The sequence below is a fragment of the Notechis scutatus genome, chromosome Z (assembly GCF_049901735.1).
Source record: "Notechis scutatus isolate UNSWTSFEM ecotype Mainland chromosome Z, rNotScu1.2, whole genome shotgun sequence".
In the NCBI taxonomy this organism is placed as follows: Eukaryota; Metazoa; Chordata; class Lepidosauria; order Squamata; family Elapidae; genus Notechis; species Notechis scutatus.
In genome coordinates, this window is record NC_142025.1 from 97,002,510 (window position 1) to 97,022,549 (window position 20,040).

A 20,040-nucleotide genomic window follows, 5' to 3' on the forward strand; every position below is an offset into this window, starting at 1 on the left:
AGTTGTGAGGATCTTTTTTTTAAAAGAGATCCAGGCATTAATATTTCATAGATGCTGCAGTTTCTATGCAGGTGCTATTTTCCCCCATTGACTTGGAAATAAAACTTACTTAGCTTGGTTATTTATTTTCATCTGGACTGGTTCCCTTGAGCATGAATTGATATTTATTTTATTTTAATGATCCCATCCATCAAAACAGCTTTCTCAGGATAACATGATAACATTACAATTTAAAATTTGTAAAAATATATAATGATCCATTCATTATTTCCCATGGAGAACTCAAACCGGACTTTTTCCCATGGAGGTATGTGCCATTTATTTAATTAATGTGAAGGAACTTAAAATAAAATTCAAAATCCACGGGTCCCTTTATCAGTTTAAATTTTTATAGTCCAGCCTGTTAGTAAGGAGTTTTTTCCCCCTCACATTAATTTTTAAAACAATTTGTTTCCTGGTCTTTTCCTTTAAACATGCCCCAGGTCATAAGAGCATTCACTGGATGGTTGGTTGTTTTGCAGCTCTGAAGATCTCTTTAACATTTAAATAACTGTATTTCAAATGTGTTCAAATGGGTAGAGTAGGATTGTATCCAATATCCATAAAGAGTCTGTTGAGCTGTATCTTTCTTCCTCAGTTCCCAGTGAGGTCCTGCCTTTCAGAATACAATCATCAATCCCTTTATCTTCTCTTTCTCTGGAAACTCTGCTGGCCTTGCTCATCACCCATAGATTCCCAGTCTATGCTATACCTAATGATTAACATGGATTGAGAAATGATGGAAGAATGTCTGAATCTGATAAGGTGTTGTCTGGTTGAGCACTTTGCCCAAGAAATGGATATTGGCCCCAGACTATAATGATTCAGTCCTTCTATATTCCACAACTGTTCTTCGCTATCCCTCCTCCAATGAGATAGAACTACTCTTGTGCAAAAAAAAAAAAAAAAAAAAGGAATAGCTAATCTCTTGGGTCCAATTGAGGACCCAAGCAATTAACATGCAGAGTATGCCATGATGAATACACCAACCATACATCAATGACCTACTAGGTCAGGGATACCCAAACTTGGCAACTTTAAAACTTGTGGACTTTAACTCCCAGAATTCTCCAGCCAGCTTAGAGCTGGAGTTGAAGTCCACAAGTATTAAAGTTGCCAAGTTTGGAGACCTCTGCACTAGGTGTTCTTTTAGATTGCAGACCAGGACCAAACTCAAAATTCTGTGAACAATTTTATATGTTTTATAGTACTTTGTCTTGTCTGAGTAGAAAGGTCTGAAAGACAGGACCAACAAATTGCAAGCTCTCCTCCAAGCAAGATAGACTCAAAAGCAATATAAACATGCCTGTTGCATAGCATGCCAATAACTTTAATTAGTCAAAACAGCCTTCTCTAGATTTCAGCACCTGAAAGGCAAGTTACATGGAAGTGTGATCAGCATTTAAACAGGGATAAAGATACTTTTTGCCTGGGCAGAATTGGCTCACAGTATATTTTCTGGAGGTCAAATTATATCAGCATTCTCTTTGCTCTTCAAAGCTGTGTCCCTCCATTTGAAACCCAGTTGGCTGTCATAAAGTCCTACCCCAGCATTCCTTTTCTTTCTCTAGTCATACAGTTTTTTGTTTGTGAATATGCCTGGATGGAGAAAGAGGTAGGCAAGCAATCTAAATTTCAGAATTTTAAAGTATGACAAATTGTATTTTTATGAGAATACTTTAGTGTTGGTACTGTTATTATCATGATTCTGTCTTTCCCATAGCTACAAACATTGACAGTATATTACATGCCTTTATAACAGCTGTGTAAATTGTTTACAATGAAAACAACAGATGTTATGTGAATTATCCAATCTGCAGCTGCATATAACAATTTTAATTATTCTATATTAATGCCTTTCACAATTACATAGGCCACATAGGATGTTTCATTTTTCTCACAGTAGAGGCAGTTACAATGAAAATTCTTCCCCAGTAACACAATTATATATAAGAAAACAAAGTCTCCCGTTTACAGCATTAAAAATTTGATATTTTTTCACCTCTAAATGCAGCATACAAGGGATTTTTATTGGGATTGCATTTGGGAAGTGAAAGTCCTCTTTTATTTGACCTTGATTCCTGGCAAGAGCATGGATACATCCATATAATTTTATTGGCAACAATATAGTACAGAAGTGATTTATCACTGTCTTTTTTCAAGATTTTTTTTAATTCTTCCCAGTCTAAGATTTAAACTCTTGCCAGTTTTACGATTCTGATGGAAGGGGGGGCTAAATTTTATAAATTTCCAAATGAAAATCCAATGCACATAATGAATATAACATTTATGCAGACAGTTCTGTTCAACACTAACTTGAGCCTTTCCTATCTGAACATTAACTAATTGACTGGAATATTTAACAGTTATAGTCATGCAATGCACTATTTCTGGAAAATGAAGGAATTACAAAAACAATACAAATTTTCTCCTTTGTTGGTATCACTATTCACTATTTATCCAAACTTCTTGCCACTCTACTGTCTAAGTGCATTAATAATGGTTAGGGTCTTAATGGTGTAGTCAGTTCAGTTCAGTTGGGTTGACATGCTTCTGTGTTCTTGCTGATGCTGACAGTGTACCCAGTGGCTTGCCAACTTTCTGAAGCCACAAAGCAAGGTAACAACCACCATTTTTCCATTCCTTAAGCACAACATATCTACCTGTTTCCCCACCCCCTTCGTTCCCAGAGACTTGACCTTCCTTTCCATAAATCCTATCCTTTCTCCCTTCTTGGTCCCTAAGCACATTTGATTTGCTGGTGCTTTCCCCAGAATTCACTCCTGCTTCTGTCTTCTTTTTCTGTCATATGTGAATAGATCAACAACCATGGACACTTGCTTTCCCATGTTCTCAATGTCTCCCTAAAGGATTCTCCGTTTTGCTCATTTGAAAATATATAAACAAGCTCTCCCCTCCTATTCCAAACACGGGAGAATAAATGGCTGATGGTGAATTTGGCTGTCTTCCTTTGATCTTTTGAACTGTTTTGCATTTTGTTTCCAGATGTATTAAAAGTAATGCTCTCAAAATGCCTAGGCAACATTCTAGATCTAAAAGTTGTAGTCCCAATGTAACTGGGGAAACATGATCTATTATGAGATATACGTTATGAGCAAAATGAGTCCATGTATACCCTCCCTTGCCAGTTTTCTGCATAGCCCCCTTCACTCTATATCTTTGCATCCCATGATTTTTATTTTTATTTATTTATACTAATTGCAGTACAAACCTATCACAGATGCTGTTTGCCTGTCAGAAACATTTCTAAAGGTCAGATTTCTCCAAAACAATTTATGTGAATGATGTGCAGATGCTTGGCATCACTAGACTTTTGTCTTTAGTCCCAAGCTATCTATGACACAAAATTTGAAATAACAAGTGGTCTGAGATTTGTAGGTGATGAAGACAAATATTTAGAAGCCTCTTCTGGCAAAAAGTTTCTTGCCTACAAAGAATAAGTTACATCAGAATCCTCCCTTTTTATTCTTTTTGGTGCAAATGGCAACAGAGGGAGATGAGGCTTAGAACAATATGATTAAAAGTAATAGTGTTTTCACCCTGCTATGTAATATCTTTGGAAGAGGATTATGGGATTTCATTTCTGGAATATCACCATATCTTGATATGACTTATTTGCAGCACTTCTAGTCATATATTTAGGCTTGCATTCATTTCAGTAAGAACTTTATGCATACATGTAGTTTTATTGCATGAAGGCAACTTATGGGCGAGGCTGGAGAAATGAAGCAGGGATTGCAAAAATCTGAGTTTTGTTTCTCCAGCCACATCACACAAGTTTCTTTCCTTCTTTCAGAGGAGAGAGGAACTGGGGAAAGCAAAGTGGGGATTCTTCATGAAGAAGAATTGTTTCTCCAGTCCAGTACATAAGTTCCCTTCTGCACACGGAGAAGAGCTGCTTGTCCTCCTTTGGCAGGAAGTTGTTTTTATCTGTCTGCTTAATCACCCACAAAGTCCTTTAAAAATTGCAACGGGGATTGCCAAAATTGTGGATGTTAGAAAAGCGATCACATCGGCATCTCATTTAACAACCTCTTCACTCAGTAATCAAGATTCTGGTTCCAATTGTGGTAGTAACTTGCAGACTACCGTATCTCACACCTTAATTTTGTTGGCTTGATATATTTTATTCCTTTTTTACATTTTTCATAAGGTCTCTTATCTTGTAGAGTAGCATGACAGATAGATGTGCTATCACAGAAGCGTCAGTGAATGGATCAGTGTAGCTTCTTATTACTTGAATTGGATTTTATCGTTCACACTTCCAGTTCTGTTCCAAGCAAGTACATTTCTGTGTGCTTTGCTAATATATTTAGTGTAAAATCCACAACACATCCCCATGACAAGTGATTTTATTTCATGTGTGTTTAACAGCAGAAGAAATAGTCTTTTATGGGATTACAAAATGGTCAGGTTTAATGGATAGAATTCACTTAAGAAATGATTGTAAAAGGAGCCTGTTTATTCACAATTGGTTTATATTTTATTCTCACTCACTTTTCATTGTTTTTTCTTTCCCTCCTTACCACATCTTTAGCCATCAAACTGAGAACTACTGGACAAACTTTAAATATTTAGCAATAAAAATAAACATAGCTTTCTTCCCCTCTATGCCAAATCCAAAATGTAGTCTGTATATTATATCATTCTTCAAAACAAATGATATCTCTTAATCCCAACCAAAAATAGTTTATTTGGGCCTAAATTTAATAAACAGCACCTTTGCAAGTACCAGCATTCCCTTCCTCCTTTGTGCTATTCTCATTTTTTGCTTTGCCTGCTTCCGCTATATTATAATGTTGTTCTAACTTAGTGTCCATGGCTACAAACTAAATATTTTAATTCTTTTTCTTCCTCATTTCCCTAAATCCCTTTTTTCCAACCTGCCTGTATGTTTGCATTTTCCTACCTGATTTCCGTCTTCTTTATATTCTCTAACATTCATTCCTTTCCTTGTTCAGTAATTTTAACAAGCTGCTCACCTTGTCCTCATGTTTTTGTCAAGTACACCTTTTGCCTTAGGTTTTTCATGCTCCAGCTTCTAACAGAAATGTTCCCAGTTAGCCCCTACTCTACGTCTTTCTCTCTCAGTTTCCTTCTATTTTGTTCTACCCTTTGAGAAGAAAATATTTGTTTTTCCCTTGGTCATTTCCCTTTTCTCCTCCTCACCTTCTTTTTTCCCCTGAATCTCGCTTTTCTTTCCAGGCCGCTAGATCAACCAAGGACTCTGGCATGGGGAATGAGACTTCCAGCCCAGTCTCAGAGAAACCTACTTCGGGCAGGACCTCCATTCCGGTTCTGACTTCCTTTGGGTCACGGAACTCCTCCATTTCATTCTAGAAGCTCCTTTGCCAAATTCTCCGTTGGTAGTTTTTCCTACATACTGTAATGGGGGTGGGGGTGGGGGTGGGGGTGGCCTGGGGAGGGCTTGTGTCTCTCTGTTTCCCCCTCCCAGCTCTTCCTGAGGCACCTCGGAAAGGTCTCCCCCTTCCTTGTACTTTTCAGCATGACATCAAAATGGCCAATCTTGGTCACTTCCAAAATGGTCAGTGCTTATACTACACTTGATCTTAGCCAAAAGGGTCACTGTGAGCACCTTAGTGTGCTCTAGAATGGCTAGTTGACTCCTCCTCCTCTTCAGTTCCTAAGTTGACCAACTTGTTTATCCTTTTACATGTTATAATGTGACTGACGAGGTCTTTCTATTTGTCCCATGAATCCTCCCTTCCCTTCCTCACCCATTCCTATCCCAACTTCACTTTTCTACTCTGGCAATTTAGGTTCTTGCTCAAAGAATGTTCAAACATTTTTCAGCATGTTTGGAAGCAACAAGGACATTATTGGGCACATGGGTGGGGGAGGGAAACCAAATCATATCAGAAGCCAATAGGTGGGAAGGGAAGAGACCCATTTCTGAAGATGCCTCAGAACCCCTTGGACATTGCTGCTATTCATCTTTCCTTATACGAAAAACAAAGGTAGTTGTAATTAATAGATTAATATGAATCTTTGTAGGTATGTGCTAAATCATTCATGAATCAATGGTGTTTTGACTTTGGGGCATGTGTGTGCTTCCACTATTGTGGATTTCTGTTGTTCTATTTGCTATATCAAAGACTGGGGTGGGATATGGGTGGGTGTGTATGTGCATGTGTGCATATGTGTGCACACATGCATGTCTCTTACAATTTGATAGCTTTGGAAGGGAGGGGGGAATGTTCCTTCCAAAACATTGGATTTGATTTGGTAAAAGAATAAAGGTTTGGGGGAAAAGCACTGAACATCAAGCTGGTAATAATATTAGCCCCTTCAAATCTTCTTAAGTGTACAATTTTTTTAAAAAAAGTGGGGGGTGAGAAGGAGGCAGGATACATCCAGAATAGGTAGCAAAAGATTTAGCTGAACAGTGTTGAGAACAGGGTCTAAAATGGAAAGTTACGCTTCCTAGAAAATTAATCCATCGAATGTAGCACTTTAAATGTCTCTTCAGTGACCATGTATGTGAGGGGACAGAGCCCTCCAAATGTATGGGATACCAAATAGGAGGCAATAGTCAGGGAGATGAGGGCGTCAGGGTATCGGAGAAGCTGAGTCGGAAAGACAGAGAAGAATTTTATGCGAACTTTGCAGCATATCAAAAGAGTCTAAATAATATTTGCTGCAATTGAAGGGGTACAAAGGTGGGTGGGGGCAAAGATGATTTTGTCCATGTGACTGTCAGATTTTTTTTTCAAAATGAGGCTGGAGAAATGATGCTGACAGAATCTAAAATTTGCAGAGATTCCGTTCCTTATTTACGAAGGCTCAAAGTAGGAGACGAGAAGGGCAGTGGGGGTGGGGGGGCAGGAGGATAGTGTGGCATGAAAGTAAGAATAGTTGGGAAAGTCCTTAAATTCAGCGGGGCTTTCATTGAAGATTTTCCCACAGGATTATGGTCTCAAAAAGAGCTGAGTTTTAGAGAAGTGGATTGTAGTAAGATCAACCAAATTGGGTGGCTCTTGACTATTTATGGAGTGATTGGCAGAAGCTTAAATGTACTCCTTTATCTCTGGAAAGGCATTTTCATTTTGGGTTTGGATAGAAAAAACTATATGTTTAGTAAGTTATTAAAAAAAAATTCTCTTGTTTTTTTTTAATTGATAAGATGCAGAAGTGTTAGTGATTTTCTATTAGATTCTGCATGATGATCTGCACAGTATGATGTTTTTTTAAAAAAAAATACAGCACAGAAAAGAAGATATATCAGTCATGGGAATTGTGAGTATGTATGGTAAGGGAAGAATGTTTTGGCTGAATCACAAATGCCAAACTCTGAAACCCTTGTGGATCTGGCAAGAAAGGTGGGTGAGTGTTTATAATCATGGAGAATTTATGAAAATAAAACACCATATGCATGCATGTGTCCAGAAAGGCATGCCAAGAGGAAGCGGGCTGGGGGAGGGAGAAAGTTCCTTAAAGAAAAAAAGGGCATAACCCATCGGGGTGTGTGTATGTGTCATCATGCACAATGATCATGAAATCAATGGTACTTGTGCAGATGCAAAACGTCCTGGCACAAATCCCATTCTTTTCAGTGGTGTTTTTGTGTGATAATTACCCCCAGATTTATGTCCTGAAATGTTAAGCACATACAGTATATGAAGAAATATTTGACGTGGAATACATGCATCTGTGAGGGCATGCCTCTTCATGTGTATAGCAAAATGGTGTGCTATTGTAAAAAAGGAAAAATGAAGAGTTTGTATGCAACATATTACAAGATGTAATCACTCCTGGTTTTGTTGACTACCTTGTTCTTTTTCATTTTATTATTGGGACTTTATGGTGGGAGGAAAGTGGGTATTTGTTTTTTATGGTTTCTCTTCTGTCTTTTTTTTTGTAAATCAAATCATTTTGTATAAAAAATTTTAAGAGAATCTTTTTTTGAATAACAAAGTTTTAAAACGTTTTAAAAATTAACTATGTAACAACAATCCATAATGCAATTTCTTGGGATTGCAGAACAAACAAAAAAACAAAAAAGCAACCTCTTTACATTTCAGTGAAGTGTCTTAACATTTTATATATTTGTTTTAAGAAATATATTTACATATTATATATATATATATAATATACGTAATATAAATATATAAATATTGACAAAAAAGAAAATGAATTTCTTGTTGTGTCTAGTATATAGGGGAGGGTGAGGGAGAGAGAAAGAACGAGAGAGAGAGAGAGAGAGAGAGAGAGAGAGATTATTTTGTTTTCTCCCTGCTTCAATTCTGTATGTTACACTTTGTGCTTTAGAATCTACATTAAGTGATGGTGGTGCAAACAGAGCTGAAAGTACTATTCCACAGGGCGATTACTTGCTCTTGAATAGCCCCATTCTTTTTTAGAGGTGGTGGTGGTTGTGCAGGAGATGTTTCCTATTGGTTTTGGCTTTTGACATTGTGGGAATTGTTTCATTAAGTTTTAACATTCTCAACTTGTGCCCTTGTGTGTCAGTTTTCCATTGTTCATGTTTCCTCTTTATTTGTGTGTCTCTGGCAGGAATGCAGCTCGAGCTGCCCACTCAATTCTTCCCCCTTTCCGTCTTCTTGGGCAGATAAGGATAGTCAAAAGACTAGCCAAAAAAGAACTACATTTGCATCATATACTTATAATTAGTTTTGAAGGCATATCCCTTTAATAATTGCCTTTAAGCTGTGGTTCTTATCTCTCAAAGAACTTGAGGATAGTTCGAGATGGGGTTAATTGGATTATCTGTGGGGATTGTCAGTCATCCAGGTCATAGTTGTCTCAAAGATGCTTTTTCAAAAAGCAACTGAACTTTCTTGTTTTCTCCTTGAAGATGTTTCACCTCTTCTTTTCAAGAAGCTTCTTCAGTCTCCACGGAAAAACAAATTAAGTCCGGGTGCCTTTTGAAAAAGCATTTTTGGAATAAGTAGAATTGTGATTGGACCTTATATTTTTGTAAAAACTTAAATTCTAGGATTTCCTAGAGTGGAAGTAGAGAGTTCCATATTGGTTTTTACCTTTCAGTTAAAACAATAATTGAGGATTACATATAAATGTTTTAATTAATGCCACCAAAATCATATGATTCAGACCACAACCTCTTTTGTGGAGCTCCAAAAATCAGTCATTTGGTTAAAGAGCTTCTTGTTTCTCCAAGCTTCCATCAATCCTCAGATTATGCATGAAAAGTTTCAAATTAAGGAAGGTTGCCTTAGCCCATACCAGGAATGGGCACTGGGGACAAAAAGCTATTTGTCCAATGTCTGTTTCCTTACTTTTCCATCTTCATCAATAGCTATAATCTACATACGCTTTAAAGACAAAATTAGTAATTCTATTGTTTTCTGGTTTTAATGATTTATTAGTAATTCCACTGATTTCAAAATGTAACTATATTGTTTTAAATATATTGATTTAAACTTCTTAGCAAATACTTTACATTGTAATGGGATTACTTAATTCTAATTTGCTTTGAAATTGTCCTATTATTTCCTCTTTCCCACTTCAAGCTCTGGGCATAATGAAGAATGAAATACAGTAGGATATTTGTTTCTTAATTTTAATTTAATTTATATATATATATATATTTAATTTCATATTATTGTCATCACCATAAATAAATCTCATTCAGTAGCCTACGGCACATTTTGAATCAAGAAACATATTCAGTTCTGAGGGGTATACTTACAAAGTATGTAAGATCAAGAGATCATGGACAGGCCTAAAATGTTAAATAGACATATTCAGAATAAAAAAGAAATAAATTAATATTTAACAAATGAAATAACATTCAGCAGCAGTTGATCGTTCCCCTAAGAAGTTAACAAAAATTATAGGCAAAGCACTTTCTCATATGCCCTTGCTCATATTAAGAAATCACCCATCAATTTGTTTTCTTAAAATTTTAGATAGATTTCAAAATCTAGCAAAATACATATTTTTTTAAAAGCATTTAAATTCATTTTGTCATCAATAAGCAGATCTGTTCTAAAATATTTATTGAGTTTATTCATAAGGGTTTAATATATTCTCTGCATAAATTTCATTAGTTAACTCCTGTTTATTGAATATATATATATATATATATATATATATATATATATATATATATATATATATATATATATATATATATATATATATATAAACATGTCCACATAACTGCAAAGAATTTGATCTAAATTTTCAGGGGACTTTACCTTTATGCTCTTTAAGATAATGAACCCTCATTATAACAAAGATGTTTTCCAGGGGTTAACTACCCAAGTTCAAATTCAGCGGCAAATGGCATTACTAGATATTTTTACTAGTAAATAAATTAGGGGGTTCACAAGCAACTCCAAAACTTTGTAGGCATTCTAGGAGGACAACTAGCTACTGTGAGGACAACAGTAGCTAAGTATCAGGAGTCTGGCAGTCCTTTTCCAGACTAACAAATGTTATTACTATAAAAGACATAAATGTTTGTGAACTACAGCTCACTTAATTGACTGTATATTTTTATATCTTTTACAAATATTTGTTCTGATTGTTACTCCTTCTGATTTAAAGCCCTAAGAAAAGTATATGTGAGAAATATATCCCTGGCTTACTTTTAAGATAAGACATATGGAACTCTTTTAAAGATCTGAGGCAATATATTTTCATTTGGAAAAAAAATATTTTATAGTGAGAAATCCTTGGATATCTCTCAGATGTTATTGGATAAAGACTAAAGAACTTACTTAACAGAATGAAGTGGCTTCAGAAAAATAAAGCAACAGGATTCCTAAAATCTGGTGATAATTTTCTGTACTTTAAAACAGCATTATAAACTCATCCCATAATATGTCTTAAATTAATTTAAATGTTCCCCAGGGTATTTTGGGACTTGTAGTTTAATAAGGTAAATTGAGGGTCTTTTATACAATCTATGCTGATTAAGAACTAGGGAAATGAAGTCTTATGTATCCAGCAGCTTAAAAGACTACTGTCTCACACAAATTATTTAATAACTCTGCCAGTGATTGCTTTCAGAATTTGGGAAAAGGTACTATTACAATAAAAGAGGAATTGAACTCACAGTGTAAATAAATATCTGTTCTGTAGCAAATAGCAACAGAATAGAAAAAGTCAAAATGCTTGACTTTACAGAACCCATAAATATGTAAGATGATTTTGGGGTCCATATCATTTTTGCACAGAATTACTCATTTTAATCCTGCTAAAATGATTAATCTGGATTAAATGTCTTTCCCACTAATGTAGATTAGAAAATCATAGTTCCTCCCCATCGCAGTTTTTTTTGCAGACAATAGCATCTTACAATATTATTTTATCATGAAGCTCCAATGAAACATTTTAAAATTTGAAATCATGTAACTGATTTGTTATTTATAGTGAAAAGCACTTTAATTTCAAACTGTTGAAATACATTGAATTTTGCAACTAAAAATTGGTAGTTAGTCTAAAACAGAAAAAGAAAGAATAGGTAATAGTGAAGTCATAACAAACAGAACATTGCTATAATGTCTTTGAAAAGCAAAGAGCATATAATAATGAATTATGAAAAGGAGTTCAGAGACGCCCTATACCAGGATCCCCAACCCCCAGACTGGTCTGGGTCTGCAACCTGTTGGGAACTGGGCTGCACAAACAGTGGGCAAGCATGAAAGTGCATAAAGGTCCATTTGCGTAATGATATGCGCACACATGAAACCATCCCTTTTCCCTTCCCTGGTGTCGCCACTGTCAGGCCATGGAGCCAGAAAGGTTGGGGACCACTGCCCTATACAGTAGTGGCATCTGTATCAAATCACAATGATAGCAAAATGACAAAGCACATGTGATAACATCACAACATTGCATTCTTATATCACACTGTTTAATGCAATCACATAAAGTAATGGCATTTATATGATTTCAACATGCATTTGTCATATGCTCCCCGCCCCCCACCACATATGCTCATATACTTAATATGGATTTCTCTTCAAAAAGAATGTTATACACATAATATCCTTGTGGCAAATTTACAATATGAAGATATAAGAATTAAGCAAAGTATCAAGACAAAGTCAACATCACATACAAACTATCTCCCTAAAGCAGGAGAGGCAAATTTTATGCACCAGGAGCCAAATTTTTGATTCTTACACCATATTATAGACCCATTTTATTACATCTTTCATACATATATAACCATTATCATGCATTAAATTTCCTCTGCAGCACCAGCAGAAGATACCTATCCAAAAGAGAATATTAAAGTTGCAAATTATGTTACAGAATGCCTACTTTACTCTATGAACTATTAGTGAATACACATTCTCAGTGATGGACATGCCAAAATAATTTCAAAATAATTTTTGAAAACTAAAATAGCCCTTTATTGCTGAGAACAGGTAGAGCTATTTCTTAGTTTAGATTCGTGAAGAACTTTTAACTCTTGACATAAATTGTGTGCATTGCTTTGCCAGGCTCAAATTCGGGCATTGTTGCTCAAAGGATTCTGGGTAGAAACACTGGGAAAGTCCTTGCCTAAAAGAGATTTGAATATTCTACTGGGAAGGCTAGTGGGCTGATTTAAGATAACCTAGTTGTTTATAGTCCAAAACAATAAAATATGTGTTTGCTATTTTAAATGACCCAATAATTAATTGTGCTATAATGAAACTTAGTATCATTTGATTCAAGCCTTGTCCAATCCAGCATTTTTGTAATTGTGGTTTTCAAACTGTATTCTGGAGAAAAAGCAGTGAATTTCATCAAAATTCCCCTAGTGGAGCACAAATCACATAATTTCCAGTCATCGTGATGGAGATGTGATTGTGATTGACATGAACTGAGCCAGGTGTGGAATGCTAGCAAACTCAGTTCATGCTGATGTCAATAAACTAACTTGTCCATGCTGTAGTCTCCTTCAAACTGTCTATAGTATTCATTTAAAATGTTCTGGGGAATCTAGAACAATGCAGTGGTTCTGAGATGGAAGCAGTCATCTCAGAACCACTGCACCATATCTTTCAAAAATCCTGGAGCACCGGGGAACTACCAGAGGACTGGAAAAGAGCTGATGTGGTTCCCATCTTCAAAAAAAAAAAGGGGGGGGGGAAACAGACCCAGGAAACTATAGACCAATCAGCCTAACATCAATACCCGGGAAGATACTGGAAAAGATAATAAAAAAACAGATCTGCCAACATCTAGAAACAAGTAAAGTAATAACTAGCAGTCAGCACGGGTTTGTTAAAAACAGATCATGCCAAACCAATCTTATTTCATTCTTCAGCACAGTGACTAAATTAGTAGACCAGCAAAATAATCTGGACATAATATATTTAGATTTCAGCAAGGCATTCCACAAAGTAGACCACAACCTACTTCTTAGTAAACTAGAAAAAAGTGGAATAGATAGCACCACCACTAGAGGGATTTGCAACTGGCTGGCAAACCGTACTCAACGAGTAGTCCTTAATGGATCTAAGTCTACACGGAGGGAAGTAAGTAGTGGGGTGCCACAAGGTTCCGTCTTAGGCCCAGTACTCTTCAATATCTTCATTAACAACTTAGATGAGGGAATAGAAGGGGAACTTACCAAATTTGCAGATGATACTAAGCTGGCAGGAATAGCTAACACCCAAGAAGATAGGTTCAAGATCCAGATGGACCTTGACAGACTAGAACACTGGGCCCTATCTAACAAAAAGAAATTAATTTTAGAGAAAAGTAAAGTCCTACACTTAGGCAAGAAAAACCAAAAGTACACATATAGACTGTGTGAAACCAGGCTCAATAGCAGTAACTGTGAGAGGGATCTTGGAGTCTTAGTGGACACCCAGCTAAATATGAGCCAGCAGTGTGCAGCAGCAGCCAAAAAAGCTAATGCAATCCTAAATTGTATTAACAGAGGGATACAGTCAAGATCAAGGGAAGTACTAATACCACTCTATAAAGCCTTAGTAAGACCACACCTAGAGTACTGCATCCAGTTTTGGTCACCACATTATAAAAAAGATGTTGAGACTCTAGAAAAAGTACAGAGAAGAGCAACCAGGATGATTAGGGGACTGGAGGCTAAAACATACAACGAACAGTTGCAGGAATGGGGCTTGGCTAGTCTAGTAAAGAGAAGGACCAGGGGAGACATGATGGTGGTCTTCCAATATTTGAGGGGCTGCCACAGGGAGGAAGAGGTCAAGCTACTTTCTAAAGCTCCTGTAGGCCAGACAAGGAATAATGGATGGAAACTGAACAAGGAGAGATTTAACCTGGAAACAAGGAGAAACTTTCTGACAGTGAGAACAATCAACCAATGAAACAGTTTGCCCTCGGGAGTTGTGGGAGCGCCATCACTTGAGACTTTCAAGAAGAGATTGGACTGCCATTTGTCAGAAATGGTGTAGGGTCTCCCACTTGGGCGGGGGGGTTGGACTAGATGACCTACAAGGTCCCTTCCAACTCTGATTATCTGTATCTGTATCTTTGCAACATGTAGCAGGAGTCAATGGCAAGAAAGGATGTCCTAAAAGGCAGGTGTGGAAAAAAAATTCAGAGTAGAAAAAAATGAACAGACCATTCTCTATTGTTGTGCAATAAGTTGTCAGCAATGCATAGAAAAAAAACATCATTTTTAGAATCATAATGACTCACTGCAGCTATTTAATTCTCATCTTTGTGATGTGGAAAGAAAAGAACAAATTTTCTACAGTATATGATTTTAAAGGTTTCAGCATTTTATACAGCATTTCAACTGCTCTTTCAATAGTTTTCTTCATTTGTCTCAGTTCATTTTTATTGGATTTCATTTAAAAGAATAAGCATTTTTCACCCCATGCTAGGCAAACTGAGTTTTGAAACTTTTGCAACTGCAGCATTTTTAAAGTTCAATTGATATTCTATGTCATCACAAGCTAGGAATCAATGTCACTAGGAAGTCTCTGTAAGAGTAGAATGAAAGAATCATAAAAAGCTTAGGCAGCACTCAAATAAGTTTTCTTTTCGGGTTTAAAGCAAAAGCCATAACCAAGAAATAACCCTGCACATAAGTGGATTCCAATAATGCCCAGTCTCCCAGTCTTTACAAACCAGTTATTAACTCCAACTGCCCCAAGGAACCTACATAGGAAGTGACTACCATAACTGTGACTATTTCCTGCCATGAGGTGCTGCATAAAGGTCATTATGGACAAAGGATTCCTTCAGGCAAAATTGAAGCACACAATCTTTCCAATAACCTTTTTTAAGGCAGCTTTAAAAATCAGTAAGTGGGAAAGCAGTGATCTCCAGAACCATTTTGTTTTAGATCCTTTCACTTGTCTAAAAATACACTTGCCTTTTAAATATGTGGCACAATGTCTGTATTTATGAATGTGTCACATCATCAAACTGCAAATGAGCAACACAGTAAATTAATTTTCACAAATAAGTCTGTTTTCCTTTTATTTAAAATAAATTTTTGTGTGATTGTGTGTGTGTGTGTGTGCGTGTGTGTGTGTGAATCAAATTTAAAAATATAAGTTACAAAGCACCAAGCTATGCATGTACTTTTGATGTAATAGGTATATGTGCGTGTTGTGGGGGAAGCGATCACCACTGCATGCCATGAGCCTTGCTTTACTTGTCTGGTTGTTGTTTTAAGCACTTTAAAAAAAAGGTTAAAAAAATAAAATGGAAATCTTTGAGCACTGTGTATGAAGGACTGATGACATATCTTTCGCATGGATTTTATTATGTAGTTTTTTTTAAAAGGGAAACAAAAACAATAGAAGACCACTCTATTTAAAAAAACAAAGACACCATACCAAAACTGGTTACTGAAACAAGCAGTCTGAAATACACTGTAAGTTTTGTAAATCTTTTATGCTATCTGTAGGTAGAGTCCTATGTATAACTTTTATGCCATGTTTTCTTCTGTGACAACTGTGATCTTTGTTTGTCAGAAATTCCAAATGAAGGAAGGTTGCTTTTTTCCTTTAATTTTTCCTTTTTTTTTCTTTTCTATTTCTGATGTTTCCTAGCAGAGTGTCTGAATTTAATAAAATACTCTTTCCTCCCCATAACACTTTTCTTAAGCTTTATTTCTTAAGGGGTTATTCCTTGAAAAAAAAAAAACCAGATATGAAATTTTAAGGGTTATTCTTTAAAAAAAAATGTGATTTACAGTTTTGCTTAGAGGCAGGTATTTCGGATTCCATACAACCAAAGAAGTTGAGCAGATGGAACAGGAACAAGAGTAGCTGTGTCCTCTGTTTGAAGAAGCCTTTGGTCTTGAGGAATCTTTCCAGGCTGGCTTAAAGGTAAAGAAGGGAGAGTTGGCCCAAAGCTGACATCTTGGCAGCAATCAGGACTGAATGCAGACCATCTCCCCTGCTGTAGGAAGGAATTCTACACTGTATTTCTATTTAATTTACAATCCTTGGGTTTGGTTTAGTTTATAAATTAGCATGTTAAATACTAAGCTGTCCTTATGTGCACCTTTTGCGGAGTGTATAAACTGTATAAACACCATATCCTTTACATTGTCACTTCTTATTGACTGATTTCCAGATTTGGAGCTTACCAGATGAGGGTTTATCTTTTATGATGTACAGCCCACTTTCTGTTTTCTAAGCTCTTAGATGGAGAGATACGAGCACATTATGTCATGCCCTCATTTTTGTAATATCCATGCTCTTCGAGAGCTCAAGGAAAGATAGACTGCAATATAAGCAGAAGATGAAGAGCAAGTAAAAAAAGAGGACCAAAAGTGGAAAAAGGAGAAATGCATCATTGCACGCTAATTTGCTCCTCCAAGCTTATTCCAGATTAGATCTTTTTTTAAAATTCACATCTAAATTGTGTCTATTTAGATTAATAGTAAAATTGACTTGCTGTTACTATTAACAATTTTCTATAGTTTATTGTTGCAAAATAATCTTAAAACTTAATTGATGTTTGATAAACCTGCTGAAGCTACAAGAAGAGAGTTCCCATATGATTATGTACAGTTTCAGTGCCTGATATAATTCACTAATGCTTCATATGCGTGCAGGAAAAATATCAACTGTGTAATATGTGGAAGCTGCATAATTTAAAATAGTAGGGATCTCATAGTGTATTTTAATGTATTACAGTGGAGTGTGAAGAGAACTTTCTTTTTGTTAAACTTCTGTTTATGGATTATTGGTAATTGATGCAAATAAATCACATCTAATAGCATAATTTCAACACTATTTATCCATAGTGTGTTTTACTAGCTAGAACTTATGCTTTAAATAAGTAAGCAAACTTGTTTTTTTGAATAAGGCAGTTTATTTCCAATATATATATAATTGTAATTTTGGGGCTATATTTAAAGCAGAATTGTTTTGTTTGACCATATATATTATACAACATAAAGATGAAAAGAGGGACAAACCATGCAAGGAAGTTTTGTTTTTTCTATTAAAAAAAACACCACCAAAGTATCTACGGTTGCATAACTTCCATTTTAAAAAGGAAAAAAAATAAAAGTTTTGGGCTTCCCACACTCCCCTTAAAATCCTTATAAACTCTTCATCATATGTTACACATGTAAAAGCTATTTACAAAATAAATGTGAAAAAGGTGAATAAAACTTTACAGCACATAGTTGCATAAAAGAGTAAGGACAACGTATTACAATACAGCCAACTGTTTAATTTTGTTCAGTTTTAAATTCCACACCTGCACACATCTACATGCTCCTTTCCAAAGTCTCAATGGAATTGTAGTAAGACACATACTTAGAACACATGGAAGACAGAGCAAAGCAGAGACAAATTTTCTGTTTCTTCAAATACAGCACAAACTGTACACCTGTTAGGGAAGTTGTAGTTTTGGTGCCTTCTGGTTTACCTTCCTTTTACGTTTCCAATAGCACAGAGTTTAAGTCCTTTAAATCCTGTTAGATTGACTTTCAAAGTCACAAACAGGCCAACAATAGAAGATAGATGGGCTTTTTGCAGAGGAGACATACAATTACCTAAATCCTAGGTAAACTTTCAAGTTTTATTGAATGTTCTTCAAGGAGAAGTAATAATGGAGTCACACGAACAATTAAACTTTGGAAGTTTTTAAGATTGTTTAACTCAATGAAATATTTTAATACATTTTATACATTTACTGACCACCTCTTAGGCTAACACTTCAACCACAAGATCCTGAAGAGCCTGTAACAAATAGGGAAATAAGTCTTCTCATGAAAGGCACATATAGACAACTTGGGACGCCTCCCTCAGAACAAAAAAAAATAAAAAATGAAACAGGTATACTTGTAAGAAGGGCTTGAAGAGAAGTCAACATGGTAGCTGCAAATGGATGATCATAGCTCTCTGTCCTTTTTTCATGTTGCACACCAGATGCATATAAAAAACAGCTGTCATTTGACAGCACCAAGGAGGCACTTCTGTAATACTTTGACTTCAATTGAAATTTTTGAAGTATAAACCACCACTTTAGCTTGCAGTCCAACTCTACTTCACATGGAACTGGGTAGTCTCAATCTGATGGATTTTGTCTGGAAGGGAGAATCCAGTTGTGAGCAAAAGAGATGCTTTTTCACACATACACCGGCAGTGAGACAATGAACCCTTAAGAATGATTGCAAAATGTTTTTTTGTAAAAAAAAAAAATCACACACAGAGACACTGAGCCATTATTGTTAAATAACAAACCCAAAAGATAATCAGGGATATCCACCAGCAGGGATTGTTCAAAAAGTCAGAATCGTATGAGAGAAACATCACACTTGCACAATGGAAACTCTGCCTCTTTTTCATCATGCATCACACAGCTTCAATTGTGCAATCACACAAATCATCTTGACTTTTTGACACCCCCTATGACACTTCTGGCTTACAATCTGCTGCAAGTTTTTAAGAGAAGGGAGCTGTGGCCATGCAACATACCAGTCACTTGCCCACATTTCCCAAGAGTGAACCTCTTCTCTTGCAGGCTATTATTGTTAGCGTTAGGCTGACAATAATAGCCTGCTTTCCTATATATATATAGGAATGACATACTATAATATTGAAGTATGGGAAGAAACACAGAAGGCTGCATGGATCCAGAAGCAAGAGGTTGGTCTAATTTCATGTGGAATTGTTTTACATCTCTTTATAATCACTGCAAATTCTATCAGGTAATTTATAAAGATGGTTATGACAGTTCAACAAGAATGCTTTGAATGTTTGAAAGTTCAGTATAGATGCTACATACAGTGTACTTTAAAATTGTTTTACCTGTTCAATTACCAAGTCACCAAGACTAGCTTAATCAAGACAGACAGTTCTCCTGACCCTTTCATTCCACAATGAAAATTTAGGCAGGTTTGAGAGGCCTGTTTTGTTCTTGGTTAGGAAGTTACAGAATGAGTATTAACTTTGTCTTTGCAACTGTGCAATTGGAGAATCAATAACCAATAGGTTCTTGACTTTGCTGTGTAAACAGGACCTTAGTTTTGCACCAAAACATAAATGGCTTCCCCACCCCTCTTTTAAAAATAAAATACTTGGAATAATTATCAAGCTGGCAGGCTCCCATTCATTGTTATTCTGTTTTGGCCCTACTGCTGCATTTTTGGTGACACATACTTTCTGAAAATGTAACTTTGCAAACAATCCTGCAGGGACAGTAAGATGGCATTGGGTCAAAGTGTGACATTTAGTGCCTAGTGTTGCTGTCAATTGATATTGGTGGAGAGGAACCATCAACTTTAATGCACTTTGTTCTTAAAAAGTCCAGATACAAAAAGCATTTCTTCAAAATAACATGTTTACAAAGAATTAACCTACAGCTAACCATTCCTACAAAAAAATAGCCATTTGTCATTAAACCACAGACATCGTAGAATGAGCTAGGCAGACTATAGTGAAAAATGTACTACACCATGTCTATAACCAGTGTGGCATACCCATTTAAATGCTGCATTTAATATTAGCAACACCAGCATTGAAATCTATCCTTAACCAAGGATATTTTATCCTTGCCTTATCCTTG

The 20,040-nt window shown here is 35.9% G+C and overlaps 2 protein-coding genes across 7 annotated transcripts in view; one reads left to right on the forward strand and one right to left on the reverse strand.

Moving 5' to 3' along the window:
- SRCIN1 (SRC kinase signaling inhibitor 1) overlaps window positions 1–9,930 on the forward strand; it is a 263,536-nt gene extending 253,606 nt beyond the window's left edge. For 4 of the 5 annotated variants that reach the window (XM_087947868.1, XM_087947869.1, XM_087947870.1 and 1 more), the window contains 2 exons: window positions 2,617–2,658; window positions 5,266–9,930. In XM_087947868.1, the coding sequence (XP_087803994.1) occupies window positions 2,617–2,658; window positions 5,266–5,400 (177 nt within the window). In that variant the 3' untranslated portion in view covers window positions 5,401–9,930. The remainder of the gene's footprint in view (window positions 1–2,616; window positions 2,659–5,265) is intronic. The other variant, XM_026669536.2, reaches the window with a different exon arrangement.
- A 7,384-nt stretch (window positions 9,931–17,314) lies between these two features.
- The window catches only part of ARHGAP23 (Rho GTPase activating protein 23), a 201,768-nt gene continuing 199,042 nt past the window's right edge, over window positions 17,315–20,040 (reverse strand). For both annotated transcript variants that reach the window (XR_015745822.1, XM_087946485.1), the window contains one exon: window positions 17,315–18,559. Coding sequence is in view for 1 of the 2 variants with exons in the window: in XM_087946485.1 (XP_087802611.1) it covers window positions 18,521–18,559 (39 nt within the window). In the remaining variant the exon portion in view is untranslated. The remainder of the gene's footprint in view (window positions 18,560–20,040) is intronic.